This window comes from Schistocerca serialis, chromosome 2 (assembly GCF_023864345.2).
Source record: "Schistocerca serialis cubense isolate TAMUIC-IGC-003099 chromosome 2, iqSchSeri2.2, whole genome shotgun sequence".
Taxonomy (NCBI): domain Eukaryota; kingdom Metazoa; phylum Arthropoda; class Insecta; order Orthoptera; family Acrididae; genus Schistocerca; species Schistocerca serialis.
The window spans coordinates 359945273-359963086 of record NC_064639.1 but is presented as its reverse complement, the minus strand read 5'-3'; the positions used below and the strand labels follow the sequence as shown (position 1 = coordinate 359963086).

General features: G+C 38.0%; 1 protein-coding gene across 1 annotated transcript in view; it reads left to right on the top strand.

The window, feature by feature from the left end:
* The window catches only part of LOC126457180 (transmembrane protein KIAA1109), a 507473-nt gene that overhangs the window by 291015 nt on the left and 198644 nt on the right, over positions 1-17814 (top strand). The window contains exons 48-51 of the mRNA XM_050093265.1: positions 562-947; positions 7519-7675; positions 8199-8381; positions 9350-9545. Coding sequence (XP_049949222.1) covers positions 562-947; positions 7519-7675; positions 8199-8381; positions 9350-9545 — 922 coding nt within the window. The remainder of the gene's footprint in view (positions 1-561; positions 948-7518; positions 7676-8198; positions 8382-9349; positions 9546-17814) is intronic.

The following is a 17814-nucleotide window of genomic DNA, read 5'->3' as shown; positions in this document are numbered from 1 at the left end:
CTGGCTTTAATTCATGTTAATTTCTTCTGTCTCAGCATTTCTTCACACTAACTACTCCTTTCTACACTCCATTTTAGTTTTCTGCATCATCTATTTTCTTACCTGTCTATTTTTTACTGTCCCTCTCCCATCTCTGTAACATACGATGCACGTAGCTTTTCAGTCTTATTAACTTGTAATGATGTTTCAGCTGTAATGTCTGTCTTCCGTATTACCCTGCCTTTCACCTTTAAGCTCTCAGGTTCTCAAATCTCATCCAGTGGAGTCCCCAAGAATCAGTCTTTCCTTCTCATCCTGTCTGGTGATTCTTCCCTGACCTACAGTCATGGGTGACTTTTTCAAAATCTACCGCTTTTCCTAGACCTTTCCAGTTCTTTTCATTCACGCACCTTCCGTCTCCTTCGACCCTTCTGCCTGAAGAAGGAGCCACTGGCTCCGAAAGCTTGCCTCATTATAACATTCTTTTATGTGTGTCTTCTGCCTCCATTATTATTATTATTATTATTATTATTGTGCTTTATTGCCATTGTACTGTTGGTTTATGCATTTGTGTTACTCTAGGGACTGGAACTAATGGCAGTTCATCTTTCGACACACTTGGCTCCAATTTATCATTGGTTGGGAATGTTGAAACAATGAGAATTGACATTGTTGTGAGTGAATATGGGAAATTTGCTGACAAGAAGAAGGGGAAAGGTGCTGGACAAGGAACAAAACAAGTGAAAAATCAGATGCACTCAAAATTTTGTCTCGATTTGCCACCTGAGACACCAGCATTCCTGTGTGAGAAGATTGGTGTTGAACTTGACCTGAAGAAAATGGCTGACATGACAGTTGATGACATGATTCAGAAGCAGAATGTTTTGTACATTTCCAGAGGCCAACTAAAAAAACACACCAGTAATATCCTGAATATCAGCCTAAATATACGCTACATATCACAGCAGGTATGTATAAAAAAATTGCGTAACCCAATCTCCCTATGTACTTCCCCTCCAGTCTTTACGCGCGCGCGCGCACACACACACACACACACACACACACCAACCACAGTACTATTCCAGTGAATGGTAAGGTAATTCATATTCTTCAGGGAATGGTCATTTGATGTTAAACAAATTCCATGGTATTACTATCTAAAACTGTACATCACTTGCCTGTTCTTGCACATCAATAAATATTTCTGATTTCTGTTTGTCTGATTCTAAGTCACTTCGCTTAATGTGAGTACCTCACAGGTAGTTTCAAATTCATAGACATTGAAGTATACGGTGATGTCAGAAAGTATCATAGAGCTTTTATGTTATGTGATTCTCTTATCTTTTAGTGTCATGAATATTATTCCTTGGTTGCAATAAAATTTCACATTCAAGTTTTTTATGAGATTGCAAAAATCAACACAGTAATCAACTGAAAAATCAATGTATTCCTTGTTTTTCATCCTTAAATGTTTTTGTTTCACCCCGTTATTAGAGAATATCTTATCACTGTATAGAAAAATCCTGACAAGTTCTTTATTTTCATTTTAAGAGAACTGTACAACATAGAAAAATAATGCAATAATAAAATATATTATATATAGAATAAATGTTATATGAGGACAGTTGACCACAAGGGTACAGTAGCAGCATAGAATAGTGGTGTAGGCTGGATACTTTTTATCTGCTACCAGCAGGTGCTGTTAGGGCAAGAAGCAAGGAGAGGGATGGAAAACATACAGGAGGTAATGCATGTGGAAAATACAGTATTTTTAGAAACTGAATTTTTATTGTTGTTTGTGATCTACCATGATGCAGATGCATCTGTTCCATACTCATCAAGTAAGTAAGATTACACAGTGGTAAGACACTGGACTTGGAGGATGGCAATTCAAATCCCCATCCAGCTATCCTTATTTAGGGTTCCCAAAGTATCCATAACTTGCTTAAGTCAAATCTTTTGGTCAAAAAAAGATGCAGCTAATTTCTCTCCCCATCATTCCAGAATCTGAGTTTGTGCTGTCTCTAATAACTTCACCTCTTATAGGATGTTAAACCCTAATCTTCCTCCTCTCCTTTCCAAAATGATGAGATGAAAGTCATGGGCCGTGCATCCCATCCTGGGAGATGAGCATTGTTGATCATTTAGGAGCAAGTTTATGGTTCTATGGTTGTTCAAATACCTACTGCCTGTTGAGAATATCTCACAGCTTTTTGTATTGAACAGAGGCATAAAGAACACTCAAAGAGAGCAACAAGAGACCATATTAAGTGTTTTCCAACTAGATAAATCTTTCCACCAGCACTACAAATATATGAGGATCTATAAGTTAGATTAGAGGTAAAAGAATCATATCACCAGTAACTGCTGAACTAAGCAGTGATATTTTGAAACTACTACTGGAAACATCACCCTGAAAGTGGTAGCGTACTTTGCTTCAATCACAGCCATCAAGAGACGAATTTGCTTGTCATCCAGCAGCAGCTCCTCATACTGCATCATGTATACAACTTACTATCAAACTAAAGTCCCCAGCATTCCATACTCTCACTCATTTTCCAATATAACAAATATTCCTTAATAAAACATGAACAAGAAAGTCATTTGGGATTTACTCTAAACAGGCTGAGTGGTATGTTGATGATTTTCACTTATGGACCGTCTGACAGCAACTGAATAAAACACAATTTTAGTGCCATACGCGTTTCGCCTTTATTTTCTGCAAGGCATCATCAGTGGCCTGTAATATGTACATATGTTAGCTATTTTATTTACATTTTTGTCACTGTGCCTATAGGTTATAAACAGTTCTGGTGGTTGGTATTTCCTATTAAGTAGTAATGTTTTGAACTGTACTTACAGGTTGCGTAGACAGTTTCTTACATATTACGCTCCTGTTGCATTTTTGGTCTTGTTCTTCTTCCTATGAGCGCCAATTTGCTGTTTTTTCTGCATTCCACAGCACTATGCACTGAACGCTTTTTTTTAAATGCAATGTTTTGGTTTCTGTTGCCGACTGTCAAATGTTTTTGCCAAAGATCGAATATTACTGCCAAACTTATGAGTGTAACTATCGAAGTATCTGTGGTCTGTTCGTGTATGCATTTGTGTGTGCGCTTGTGTATGTGTGTGTGTGTGTGTGTGTGTGTGTGTGTGTGTGTGTGTGTGTGTGTTTTTTTTGGTGTCATATTAATTTAATTTAATTTAATTTTATTGTATTTAATTATTTATTTTTGTTTATGTCCTGTGTATGTGTGTGTGTGTTTTGGTGTGTTTTTTTTTTTTTTTTTTGTGCCGTGTATGTGTGTCTGTCTGTATTTTGGTGTTATGCTTTTTTTTTTTTTTTTTTTTTTTTTTTTTTTTTTTTTGAGGGGGGGGGGGGGGGCTGTGTATGTGTGTGTGTGTGTGTGTGTGTGTGTGTGTGTGTGTGTGTATGTATTTTGGTGTTATATACTTTTTTTATGTTATCATTTCCTTTATTAAGTGTAGTAAGGAGCCTGTGCTGATGTGTGTTTGTTCATTTATCACATGTTTGTTTTCTGCTATGGCTTTCTGGATGTGGAAGTTTTCTTGCATTTGTATAAGATGTTTGTCATGGTTGCTTATTCTCATTATTTTCATTTCTTGTTCCATGTTTGTAGGATGATGGTTGTAGTGTTTTAAATGCTCTGCAAATGTGGAATGGTTTGTTTCATACTTCCAACATCTGATATGTTCTTTGTATCTTGTTTCAAAATTCCTGCATGTCATGCCTATGTATACTGCATCACAACTTTGACATTCAAGTTTATATATTCCTGATTGTTGGAATTTGTCCCTTTTGGAAGCTGGCTGGCTTAGGTGTGATTGAAGGGTTTGCCCAGGCTTATATGCTATTTTGAAGCCCTGTCTCTTTAGGATGTTTGCAACTCTGTGTGTTAGTTTATGTGTGTAGGTCATGGTGTACCATCTGGTTCTTTTCTGTGTGGTGTTGTCATTGTGTGTGTTTGTTGAGTGTGTTTGTAAGTTTTCAGCTTGTGAGTTCTTTTGTATTGTGGAAATGTTGTGTTTGTTTTTTATTTGTGTTTTTATTTTTTGATTGAGCCTGTGTACTACATGTGTGTCATACCCGTTGTTCCTAGCTATTTGTATGATCGTGTTCATTTCTTGTTCATAGTTTCTCTTACTGAGTGGGATTCTGTTTAATCTATGTAACATGTGTCTTAGTGCTGCAAATTTCTGGCTTTGGGGGTGGTTGGATGTGGGATGTATTATTGTGTCCGTGGCTGTTGGTTTTCTAAAGATGTTAAATGTATGTTTTCCATTTTCTTTTTTAATTGTAATGTCAAGAAAATTTATTTGATTTTTCTTTTTCTTTTTCAAGTGTGAATTTTATGTTCTTATGAGCTTTGTTTATTTCTGAATGGAGTTCATCTATTTTTTCACTTGGCTCGTCACAGAAAAGAACCAGATGGTACACCATGACCTACACACATAAACTAACACACAGAGTTGCAAACATCCTAAAGAGACAGGGCTTCAAAATAGCATATAAGCCTGGGCAAACCCTTCAATCACACCTAAGCCAGCCAGCTTCCAAAAGGGACAAATTCCAACAATCAGGAATATATAAACTTGAATGTCAAAGTTGTGATGCAGTATACATAGGCATGACATGCAGGAATTTTGAAACAAGATACAAAGAACATATCAGATGTTGGAAGTATGAAACAAACCATTCCACATTTGCAGAGCATTTAAAACACTACAACCATCATCCTACAAACATGGAACAAGAAATGAAAATAATGAGAATAAGCAACCATGACAAACATCTTATACAAATGCAAGAAAACTTCCACATCCAGAAAGCCATAGCAGAAAACAAACATGTGATAAATGAACAAACACACATCAGCACAGGCTCCTTACTACACTTAATAAAGGAAATGATAACATAAAAAAAAGTATATAACACCAAAATACACACACACACACACACTCATACACACACACACACACACACACACACACACACACACACACATACACAGCCCCCCCCCCCTCAAAAAAAAAAAAAAAAAAAAAAAAAAAAAAAGCATAACACCAAAATACAGACAGACACACATACACGGCACAAAAAAATATATATATCACACCAAAACACACACACACATACACAGGACATAAACAAAAATAAATAATTAAATACAATAAAATTAAATTAAATTAATATGACACCAAAAAAAACACACACACACACACACACACACACACACACACACACACACATACATACACAAGCGCACACACAAATGCATACACGAACAGACCACAGATACTTCGATAGTTACACTCATAAGTTTGGCAGTAATATTCGATCTTTGGCAAAAACATTTGACAGTCGGCAACAGAAACCAAAACATTGCATTTAAAAAAAAGCATTCAGTGCATAGTGCTGTGGAATGCAGAAAAAACAGCAAATTGGCGCTCATAGGAAGAAGAACAAGACCAAAAATGCAACAGGAGCGTAATATGTAAGAAACTGTCTACGCAACCTGTAAGTACAGTTCAAAACATTACTACTTAATAGGAAATACCAACCACCAGAACTGTTTATAACCTATAGGCACAGTGACAAAAATGTAAATAAAATAGCTAACATATGTACATATTACAGGCCACTGATGATGCCTTGCAGAAAATAAAGGCGAAACGCGTATGGCACTAAAATTGTGTTTTATTCAGTTGCTGTCAGATGGTCCATAAGTGAAAATCATCAACATACCGTAGTATTACGCGCAACTGAGGAGGACAGGACCAAAAAATTGAAGGCTGAGTGGTACTTGTGTAGGCTGTTTTACTGTACATAATCAAGTATCAAGCTGATCACCTCCCAGGTTAATAAAGAATGCAAGAATTATTTTATGTTTATCAGGGTACAGAAGGAATTGTACTTCAGGCTACATTTTTAAGTCCATGTTTTATAGAATTTTGTCAGCATTCTACAAGTAATTTGTTATTTACACTGAAAGATATAAACTGGGATATGGTGTCGTCTCCTCTGTTGTGCTCCCTGACTGTGTTCTCAAGATTCACTTACCCAGTGAATACACTGTATTTGAGACAAATTATATAAACTCTTGAGGGCACTGGTGAAGAATAGATGTAATCATAGATTTAAATTAAGTAGCTCTGAATCAATAAGTGCTCCTCAGGCTGTGTGTGGTGTGTTTTGCACAACAAACTAGTTCAGACAATCTGATTGCCTTCTCTCCCTACAGAAGCAGCAGAAGCATGTCTTTCTTCTGGGTAATAGGATATGCGGGAATTAGGACAAATAAATCTGCATGCAAATAAGTGAAGGATGTATGTGCATAAGAGAGACTAAGCCACCATGTGCTGTCATACTATATGCAGTTCTTTGTTGTGGAAGCACAGGATCATTCATCACTGATAAGATTGTCTCTAATGTATTGTCATCAAAGAGACATTCAGTCTTAATCTTTCTTTCTTCTTTCATTGGGAGGGAGGGTGGTCTCCTTGCCAACATCATTTGTCAACCTTTACTTGGAAAGAAGAGTGCTTGTGTTTGAAGAATACCAAGATGTAGTCGATGAAGCAATGATTCAACCATAGCATTCCTCCTACCAATTACTGAGGTTGGGGGGGGGGGGGGGGGGGAAGAAAGAAAAAGGGTCATTTTAATCCATCGCTGGTAGGGCTCTGCCATATTGCATGTGGATAACAGAAAGTGTTTTACTCTGACATCAGACCAACCAGGCAACACTTGATACACCAGCCAGTCTGTCATACATTTTAGGTGACAGGAAGAAGAATGTACTGCTGTATTTGCTGTACTATTTTGGGCCTTGTGAGCCCTGACTGGGGGAACCCATTACATTAAAGTGAACAGGGAATATTCAATAGAAGTGAAAGCAACATTGTATGCAGTTGTGATAATCTTTTGGAGCCTGTCACATTGCTTAAAACTGAAAGTAATATCATGAAACAAGCAAACAATTTACATCAGTAGCGACAAGATGAAATATTGGTAACATACTGATACAATACAGTGCACCTGTTAAGAAACTGTATACATCACAGTAATGTGACTTAGTTGAGATGCTCAGCGAAGGTAATCAGACTTTTTTTGTTGAAAAAAAGATGATTGTGTTTTCACAAAAACCTGTTTGATAATTTTAGAGAAACAGTAATAAAAGTTCAGAGAATCAGTATTTGAACTAGGCTGTGCAGCAATTATACTATCTTCATCATGTATATCATTCACACATCGTCAGAATGAGATGATGAGATTAGGGTTAGGGCACATATGGAGGCATACTCACAATCATTCTCTACCTCCACTCTGTTTGCAAATAGAATAGTATCGTGAGTTGATATTAATGGGGCAGTAACTTGTGAAGTATAGTTATGTTGATCTATCTATTCTTCAGATAAACATTTTTCTCCCCATTCACTGCTTATAGCATGCTGAAATAATTCTATAATTTTGTAGGCATATATATGCAGGAGATAAGTTTCTGCATTTATTCACAGGTAAACATGCCTCTCCTGAGACTCTTGCATCAAATCAGTAACATGTACCAGAATGTGAAAGAAACACAAATGGAACTAAAAGAGGAACAGCAGCCTGTTGATCTGAAACATGAGCCTTCAGTCAATATGACTCACAAAAATAATGGATCATCATCAAGTAAGTTGGACAAAGTATGTCTTGTGCATTTCACATTAAGAAACTAAGAGAAACTATGCAATAGTATTACTGCTTAGTATACGAGCAAGTATATTTAAAGCACTTAGGTGAAAACAGTGTTGTTATAGTGGTGTTAACATTTAATTCGCTGTAAAACGTGTTTTGAACGTCTTTCCTAGTCGTCATATTGAAATGAATGATTTAAACGATAGCTGTGTATTTTTCAGCTGTAGATATAAGGTGCTGAAGGGAAGAAATATCATTCTCAAGCCTAGATAAAAAGGGATTCAAACTCAGTTGTTAGATATAAGGTGCTGAAGGGAAGAAATATCATTCTCAAGCCTAGATAAAAAGGGATTCAAACTCAGTTGTTAATCTGTTGTTGCTGCCAATTCTTTCCCTTTCCCTTCAGAGGGATGGAGTACCTTAAGTTCTCTTCCATCGCCCTCATAAGTTGTGAGTGATTAATGCTTCTTAGCAGCTTTCAAATTTTTGAAGCTTCGTATATTGTCTTTGTTTACAGCATCTGACCTCCATGAACCTGCAGCCTTAATTGATGAAAAAATAAAAATACCTCAGACAATGATCCCTCCTGAATTTCCACATTCATTGAGTCAGCACAAGACGATCTCCCCTTCAGCGTCTCTACGATCCAGGCCTCAGAGCTTCGCCCAGAAACTACGCTCCACCAGTAAGAGTGTTAAAGGTACAAATCAGTCTACAAAATGTGTTAAAAGCTTCTAGTTTAAAAATTCAATTAAGAGAATTGTTTCAAGATCCAGTATCACTGGGGATATTATAATACTCCATTTCTCCCATTATGATGTAATTCACAGAAACCCTTTGACTTTTTGTAATATATATTCATGTTTTGAAAAACAATCACAAACACAATTTAATCCAATTTAAAGCAAATTGCATCAAAAGAAACTTTCACCTGAGAAAACTGTAAAATTGTAGAGAGAAAGGATGGTTGGCAAACACTAACCTTTAGGAGATGTAATTCCAGTTCTGCTGACACATGTTTAAGAGTGAATTTACCTCTCAATTTTTGATAAGGGTCTCTTTCTAAATCTGAGAATCATTGTGTAATATCCCTCATTTCTTACCCTGCCGAATCTCTCTCTCTCTGTCTTTCCTTGCTGAGGAACAAACTAATAGTGTCAGAAGCTAAGAATATTTTATTTATTTCACAGTATTTGTTACCAGTATTGGAATTTCACCCCTTGAAGATAAGTACTGACTAATCACTCAATTTCAAGCTAATTCAATAAGGAGCTGAATGTTATTGAACTGTATTTTGGAACTACTTATTTGGGTAATTTATCTTATTTTGCCATGAGAAGCAGAGAATAAAATTAATATATTGTGTTTAATAGGTTGTAAACTGATATTTTATGATAATTTCAGTGTAGCAAAAGAATGTTAAGGCTATAAACGAAAGTTAATGTAAGACAGTATATACTGTTGTTTAATCTTATCTTTGCCACAGTGTAGTGAGATGAGAAATTCCAAGTGTGGAAAAATGCTGTTTTCATTGTTGTGGCTAAGGATGCTATGGCTATTGCTGACCTGAGCTACTGCTAATGCACTATAAACAGTACTGCCCTGTATATAATGTAAGGCTTGTGCTTTGAAAATACGCAATGTAAGCATCTTCTTGTTCTTTATTAGGATATATAAACTTGAACGAAGGAGTGACAACTCCTATGTTTGCTGTTAGTCCTTCTGGATCAGGCTTGGAACATGTCACTATTGCTTCAGATAAAAGTAAAGACTGCATAAATGCCACTCCTCAGTGTTGGAAAACAGTTTATTATCTACTGGATCTGTATGCCACAATGCCTGAAACCAAGACAATTACTCACAGGTAATTTGTTCAGTTGTTTTGATTTAATCCATTCTTTTTGCCTTTTATTTGTACAACTTTTAATTTTTACATGTATGTGGGATCATGTTTTCTTGTGGTTGTGTGCCAGTTATTGAAATTTGTTAGTAAATGGAACAAAGATGAAATTACTGTTTCTCCAATTCTATGCCTTACAGTATCAGGTTCTGTGACACTGACTGGAGCTTGTAAAAGGACGTGCTATGTATTGTGCAAGCATTTTAATGAAACTTATTTTCACAATGCATTTATGTCACTTCATGACGTAGATACAGCATACATAGTCAAGAAACTTCAGCCCCCTTATAGCATAATTTGACCGCTGTAAACAATACATTAAATTTCAAAGACAGAAATGAACTAATTTTCTTAAGATAATTTATAATACTATTGAACAGCGAGAAAAAAAGGAGAAAAAAAGGAGCAGAGTGGAGGTTCTCAACCAGAGGCTTCGTCGACTCTGTGACGGTCGTGGCTGCAGATTTCTAGACTTGCGCTATTGGGTGTGAAATTGTAGGATGCCCCTAGATAGGTCAGGGGTGCACTACACAAAGGAAGTGGCTACTCGGGTAGCAGAGTACTTGTGGCGTGCACATGGGTTTTTTTTAGGCTAGGCAGTAGTGCGAGGTGTCCCGATGAACACTCACCAGTCGACGTGCAGGCAGGGAAATCAGGATGCGCTCAGTGTAAAGACACTTCAGCTATCAAGATATTAGCAGTAAATTTTCAGAGTGTTTGGAATAAAGTTCCTGAATTTACTACCATCCAGGAAGCGTGTGGCGCGCAAATTATTCTCAGGACTGAGACCTGGCTGAACCCTGAGATAGGACGTCCTGAAATATTTAGCGAGGGTTGGAACGTGTATCGGGAAGACAGATTAGACACCGTAGGAGGTGGTGTCTTCATTGCAGTTGACAAAAATATTGCGTCTACTGAGGTCAAAGTAGAGTGTGATTGTGAAGTTATCTGGACACGTTTAACAGGGCTAGGAGAAATAAAGTTAATTGTTGGGTGTTATTACCGGCCACCAGGTTCCAGCATGACAGTTCTAGAGTCATTCAAAGGGAGTCTACACTCTGTATCACAGAAGTACCCGGATCATGCTATATTAGTCAGAAGCGACTTCAACCTACCTAGTATAGATTTAAATGTCTATGGATTCATTACGGATGGTACAGACAAGCCGTCGTGTGAATTACTTTTGAACACATTATCCAAAAACTGTCTTGAGCAGCTAAATCGACAGCCGACGCATAATGGAAATATTTTAGATCTGGTAGCCAAGAACAGACCAGACCTCATCGACGGTGTCAGTGTTGAGACAGGGATTAGTGATCATGATGTTGTCATTATGACTATGGTTACGAAAGTTAAAAAGTCAGTCAAGAAGGCTAGGAGAGTATTCTTACTAGAAAAAGCAGATAAGCAGTTGTTAGCATCCCACTTAGTAAATGAATCGACTTCATTTACTTCCGGTACGATGGATGTGGAAGGATTATGGGCAAATTTTAAACACATTGTAAATCACGTATTGGAGAAGAATGTGCCGAAAAAGTGGGTTATGGATGGAAAAGACCACCGTGGTTTAACAACGCAATTCGGAGAATGCTCAGGAAGCATAGACAGTTGCACTCGCGGTACAAGAAAGATCGGGCGAATGAGGACGGGCAAAAGTTAGTAGAGATTCGTGCTGCTGTAAAAAGAGCGATGCACGAAGCATACAACCACTACCACCGTCATACCTTAGCAAAAGATCTTGCTGAAAACCCAAGGAAAATCTGGTCTTATGTAAAATCGGTAAGTGGGTCGAAGGCTTCCATCCAGTCACTCACAGATCAGTCTGGCCTGGCAACGGAAGACAGCAAAACAAAAGCTGAAATTTTAAATTTAGCATTTGATAAATCTTTCACGCAGGAGGATCGTACAAACATACCGCCGTTTGAGTCTCGTACAGATACCCATATGGAGGACATAGTGATAGACATCGAAGGGGTTGTGAAGCAGCTGGATGGGTTGAAAATAAATAAATCGCCAGGTCCTGATGGGATTCCAATTCGGTTTTACAGAGAGTACTCTACTGCATTGGCTCCTTACTTAGCTTGCATTTATCACGAATCTCTTGCCCAACGTAAAGTCCCGAGTGACTTGAAAAAAGCGCAGGTGACACCTGTATATAAGAAGGGTAGAAGGACAGATCCTCAAAATTACAGACCAATATCCGTAACATCGGTTTGTTGCAGGATTCTCGAACATATTCTCAGTTCGAATATAATGGATTTCCTTGGGACAGAGAAGTTGCTGTACATGCATCAGCACAGCTTTAGAAAGCATCGCTCCTGCGAAACGCAACTCGCCCTTTTTTCACATGATATCTTGCGAACCATGGATGAAGGATATCAGACGGATGCCATATTCCTTGATTTCCAGAAAGCGTTTGACTCGGTGCCCCACTGCAGACTCCTAACTAAGGTACAAGCATATGGGATTGGTTCCCAAATATGTGAGTGGGTCGAAGACTTCTTAAGTAATAGAACCCAGTACGTTGTCCTCAATGGTGAGTGTTCATCGGAGGTGAGGTTATCATCTGGAGTGCCCCAGGGAAGTGTTGTAGGTCCGCTGTTGTTTTCCATGTACGTAAATGATCTTTTGGATAGGGTGGATAGCAATGTGCAGCTGTTTGCTGATGATGCTGTGGTGTACGGGAGCGACTGTAGGAGGATACAAGATGAATTGGACAGGATTTGTGATTGGTGTAAAGAATGGCAGCTAACTCTAAATATAGGTAAATGTAAATTAATGCAGATGAATAGGAAAAATAATCCCGTAATGTTTGAATACTCCATTAGTAGTGTAGCGCTTGACACAGTCACGTCGATTAAATATTTGAGCATAACATTGCAGAGCGATATGAAGTGGGACAAGCATGTAATGGCAGTTGTGGGAAGGCACATAGTCGTCTTCGGTTCATTGGTAGAATTTTGGGAAGATGTGGTTCACCTGTAAAGGAGACCGCTTATAAAACAGTAATACGACCTATTCTTGAGTACTGCTCGAGCGTTTGGGATCCCTATCAAGTCGGATTGAGAGAGGACATAGAAGCAATTCAGAGGCGGGCTGCTAGATTTGTTACTGGTAGGTTTGTTCATCACACGAGTGTTACAGAAATTCTTCAGGAACTCGGGTGTGAGTCTCTAGGGACAAGGAGGGGTTCTTTTTGTGAATCGCTACTGAGGAAATTTAGAGAACTTGCATTTGAGGCTGACTGCAGTACAATTTTACTGCCGCCACAAAGAAAAGATACGAGAGATTAGGGCTCATACAGAGGCATATAGGCAGTCATTTTTCGGTCGTTCTGTTTTGGAGTGGAGCAGGGAGAAAAGGTGCTAGTTGTGGTACCAGGTACCCTCTGCCAAGCACCGTAAGGTGGATTGTGGAGTATGTATGTAGATGTAGATGATAAAAAGATGAAGTTGTGTTTGAGGCATTTAAATTTACATTGAGCAGTTTTTGATTGTACACACCTGCATTGATCTAGATTTCCTTCCAATCAGCTATTGTTTCTAATAGTGTGATTTCAGTGTCTCAGAACAAAACGATTATATAAAGCAGAAAAAGTAATAAGCGGTTGAGTGAAAATCAGAACATATAAGTGAGCAGTCATTAACTTGAGTTTTGGTTTAAATACCGCAGTACATTACTGGGTGTGGTTCTATTGATGGCCCTTCTGGCCTTTAATCTGATTGCCAAGGCAGTTATGGAGATGGAAAATTTAACTTAAACTCAAACCACAGTACAACTTTTGATTTTCAGCTTAGACAAATTGTTACTCAATATGGCAGTCACTTAAATGCTGGTATGTATTCTTAACAAACTGGGCATGAAAGACCTGAATTTCTGTAATCATAACTTAAGATTCCCCACTTACAAATCCTAAGAAGTTAATCTGATGCTACGTAAGATGCGATAAGAAGCGGAAATTCTGAGCGCATATAGTACATGGTAAGCAATGAAAAAAGTTGAGCTTTTTGTTTTCTTTTGTGCTGTGCTTTCTGTGGTAACTTAATCATCATTTATGCTGAAAAGTGTGCTTCAAACTTTCCTTTTTCTTCCCCTTTTTTCTGCAGTAAATCTATTGAATCCTTCTGTTCACTGTCAAATATTGTACATTAATAGTAAGAAGAAATTCATTGTTACTTTCATTTTTGCTGTTTTCTATACATTTGTTATGAAATTTTGTTTTTGCGGATGTCTGATGCATGAGCTTCTATGAGAGAGAAACCAGACACCTCATATTACTATGAAACTACACTGAAGTAGCAGAAGTCATGGGATAGCACATGGACTTGTACAGATGGTGGTAGTATCACATACACAAGATATAAAAGGGCAGTGCATTGGCTTAGCTATCATTTGTACTCACATAATTCATAAGAAAAGGTTTCCAAAGTGATTAAGGCTACACGACAGGAATTAACAGACCTTGAACATCGAATGGTAGTTGGAGCTAGACACATGGACATTCCTTTTCAGAAAGTGTTAGGAAATTCAGTATTCTGAGATCCTCAGTGTCAAGACTATGCCGAGAATACTAAATTTCGGGCATTACTTCTCACCATGGACAACTCAGTGACCATCAACCTTCGCTTAACGATTGAGAGAAGCAGTGTTTGCTTAGTGTAGTCAGTGCTAACAGACAAGCAACACTGCATGAAATATTCACAGAAATCAATGTGGGATGTATGACGAACTTATCCATTAGGACATTGTGGTGAAATTTGGATTTAATGGACTGTGGCAACAGACAACCAATGCAAGTGCCTTTGCTAACAGCACGTCATTGCCTACAGCACACCGCCTGAGCTTGTGACAATATTGGTTGGACGCTAGATGACTGGAAAACCGTAGCCTGGGCAGGAAGTCATGGGTCCAAATTGTCAACAAGGCACTGTGCAAGGTGGTAGTGGCTTCATAATGGTGTGGGCTGTGTTTACATGGAATGGACTGGGTCCTGTGGTCCAACTGAACCTCTTGGAGACTGTCTGTAGCCATTCATGGGCTTTATGTTCCCAAACAACAGCAGAATTTTTATGGATGACAGTGCCCATGTCACCAGGCCACAGTTGTTCGTGATTGATTTCAAGAATGTTGTGGACAATTTGAGCGAATGGATTGGCTACCCAGATTGCCCAACATGAATCCCATCGAGAGGTCAGTCTGTGCACAAAATCCTGCTCTGGCGACACTTCCACAATTATGGATGGCTGAAGAGGCAGCATGGCTCCGAATTTCTTCAAGAGACTTCCATCGACTTGTTGAGCTCGAGCCACATCCAATTGCTGCACTTTACATGGCAAAAGGAGGTCAGACACAAATTAGGAGGTATCCTATGGTGTTTGTCACCTCAGTGTGTGTGTTGTGGTGTGTTGTGTCATGTTTCATCAAAACTGATCTGCCCTAGAGCATTGGACAAGCAGTCTGCTATGCACTTGTTCTTGCATTCCACCTAAAAATGGCGTGTATAATGTTGGGCAGAAAAGTGAGACATACTGCATAGGAGCTTGATCACTTTTGCATTCAGCCAAAGCACAAGGACACATTTGTAATTTGCTTATTAACTGCTATTAAGTCAGTTATGACAAAACGTATCACAGCAGAAGGTTGCAGTTCAACATTGAAGAACAATGGTGCATTAATATGCCACACCAAGGAATTCCTTAGTAATGGAAGCACTCTTTTTCTTATTGCCGAGGTATTGTCTTGATAATGGAGAGCACATAAGTTTTAACAATTAAACAGTAATGAATTCTGTAGAGTTCACTCGCACACGCATTGTGACTTTCCATGACCATATCTGATTAGCTGGTTGGCCCTACAACGCTTAATATCATCTTGGTAAAAAGTTGTTTCCTGATGTGCTCAGCTATTGTGGTTGTTATGCATCTTTGTGATCATCTAAACACTAAATTGTTAGAATTTATTCTTATGTCTGTAGTGTGCTCACTCTTTCATTTCTAACATTGTTATCTATTTTGGCCTTGGATGATCCCTTTATTTATAATCATAGATCATTGTTTCTTCCTTCAATGTTAGGGTCAGTTTTGTGCAATGTGTGTCTCCATAACTTGTTTTCACATAGATTCATGAGTGATTCCATTCTGTACATTGGCACCTTGTCAATAGTGTAAAAGGGTAATGTGAATGGGTGCCGAAATTCATTTCCATTTGATGCTTGCACCAGGTTCTGCATTTTTTGGGGAAATGTAATTGATATACTTTCATGCAAAAATGTTAAAAATTCAAAGAGAAATGTTGAATCTCTTCATTAGGGGTGGTCAAGAATTCTACATCAGCACGAAGCTCTTGCACACATGTCGATATCTGTTGTCCAACTGCGCACTTCCTCCACCAACATGCCACACTGTCTGAGACTGCGGACCTGCAACATTAAATGGCAATGTAGTCACACAAGGAAGACTGAATGTTTTGTATGTGGCTTGGTTTCATATTTCCCAGCAACATAGATTACAAAGAAAACAATTTTCACTATTATTTAATTATTTTTGGCTCACTGAAAACACAATAAAAATTTATACCTGCCTCAGATTATTGGCACACTGGCAGACACAAAGAGTTTCACAGATTTTCGCCATTCAGTTTGCCATGCAATCATGACTTACTAAATTTTGTAATTTGAAAAAGATTCATTTACACTCACATGTTAATCAAAAAGTTCACGTGCATTTGCAGTCTTCTTATGAAGACTTCGAAATTATTCTCAAGGAAAACTTCATAAACTTCTGGACTTTTAAAATACAAGATTTTTCTCTTTTAAATGGAAATTACATTGTAGATCGGTCAGTTCCTTTACCACATGCGCAGGGGCAGTTTCAACTGAAACAACAAACTGTCTCAAAAACAGCTCATAAAAAGATTGGCAGCATCCTGAAAATGTTTAAGAAACTGTTCCTGTAATTCTTTCAGTGCCCCAATGAATTCTCAAAATTCAGATTTTGTTTACTACTAGAGAGCGGAGGGAAGTGTATGATTTATTTAGTTTTTCCTCCTTTTTGTGTGTGTGTGTGTGGGGGGGGATCTGTTCCTTCCACAGTGCAACGTTATTTTTAAATGAATTCACTTTCCCTATTAAATCAGTTGTACGTTGCTTATCAGTGTGCAATCAAGTCCACTAAAAATGACATGTCTGCGATCCCATTTGGATCTCTTAATTTTAGTTCCTACTTTCCTATTCCCTCCAGAAATTCAATAATAGTGCATCTGAAATCAAAAAATCATTCCAATCATGCCCCTCAACTTAACCATTGTACTTCGCAGTAACGTATGTTGTCTCCTTACAATTCATTCAATTCCATCAAAATCTTGAAACTGATAGTGTAATAATGTGTGGGACTCCAGAAAATTTGCTGTTCATGTGCCCCAAGCCTGCAAATTTAGCACAAAGTTCTTATTGATATACAAAGCAATGAACTCTTTAAAAATCATCTGTTGATCATTGTAATTTTTTACTCTTTCATCACCAACTAAATCTTTATTCTTTGTACCTGGTGTTGAAATGCTGCGCTTTTGCAAATTTGCGATATCTGTCATAATGTGACAACATAATAGATACTGAGAATTCACATCTTTCTCTTCAAAAAATAACTGTGGTTCACATTCATTTGTAAAGGCCTTTGAGTCGCTAGAACGCCTCTTTTTATGCAACCAGCTACTGGACCTTTGAACTTTCTTTATACCAGGGGTGACTAGTGAAACAGCGCTGTTATGACAGTTCTGCCGAACTGAAGAAAGTCATGCTGACCGAAGCATGCCGCACCAAATGCCAGAAGAAACAGTGTTAGATTGCACTGCTAAATGAAATATCACACTGGACAAAGTGTACGAAGTAGTAATGAGCTATGCCAAGTCCTGGACCACATGCATGTGGCGCATTGTGCATTCATGAAGTTTTGAATATGGTATCTGTCCTTGATCTACATGATCATTTATTATAAAAAAAATGGCACAAAAGAGGAGTCGTTAACCAAGAGAGATAGAATTACTGTGATAAAGTTTTGGAATGGACTAATGGACTGCACATTCTATTTCCAGGGAATTTGAGCATATGCGTATCACTAAAGGTCTGACAAGAAAATGGCGTCCTAATTATTCTCACAAAATTGTCACTTATTGTTCATAATGACCCTATAAAATCTCTTTTCAAAACCTTGAACATATTTAAAGTTCTACAGAGTGC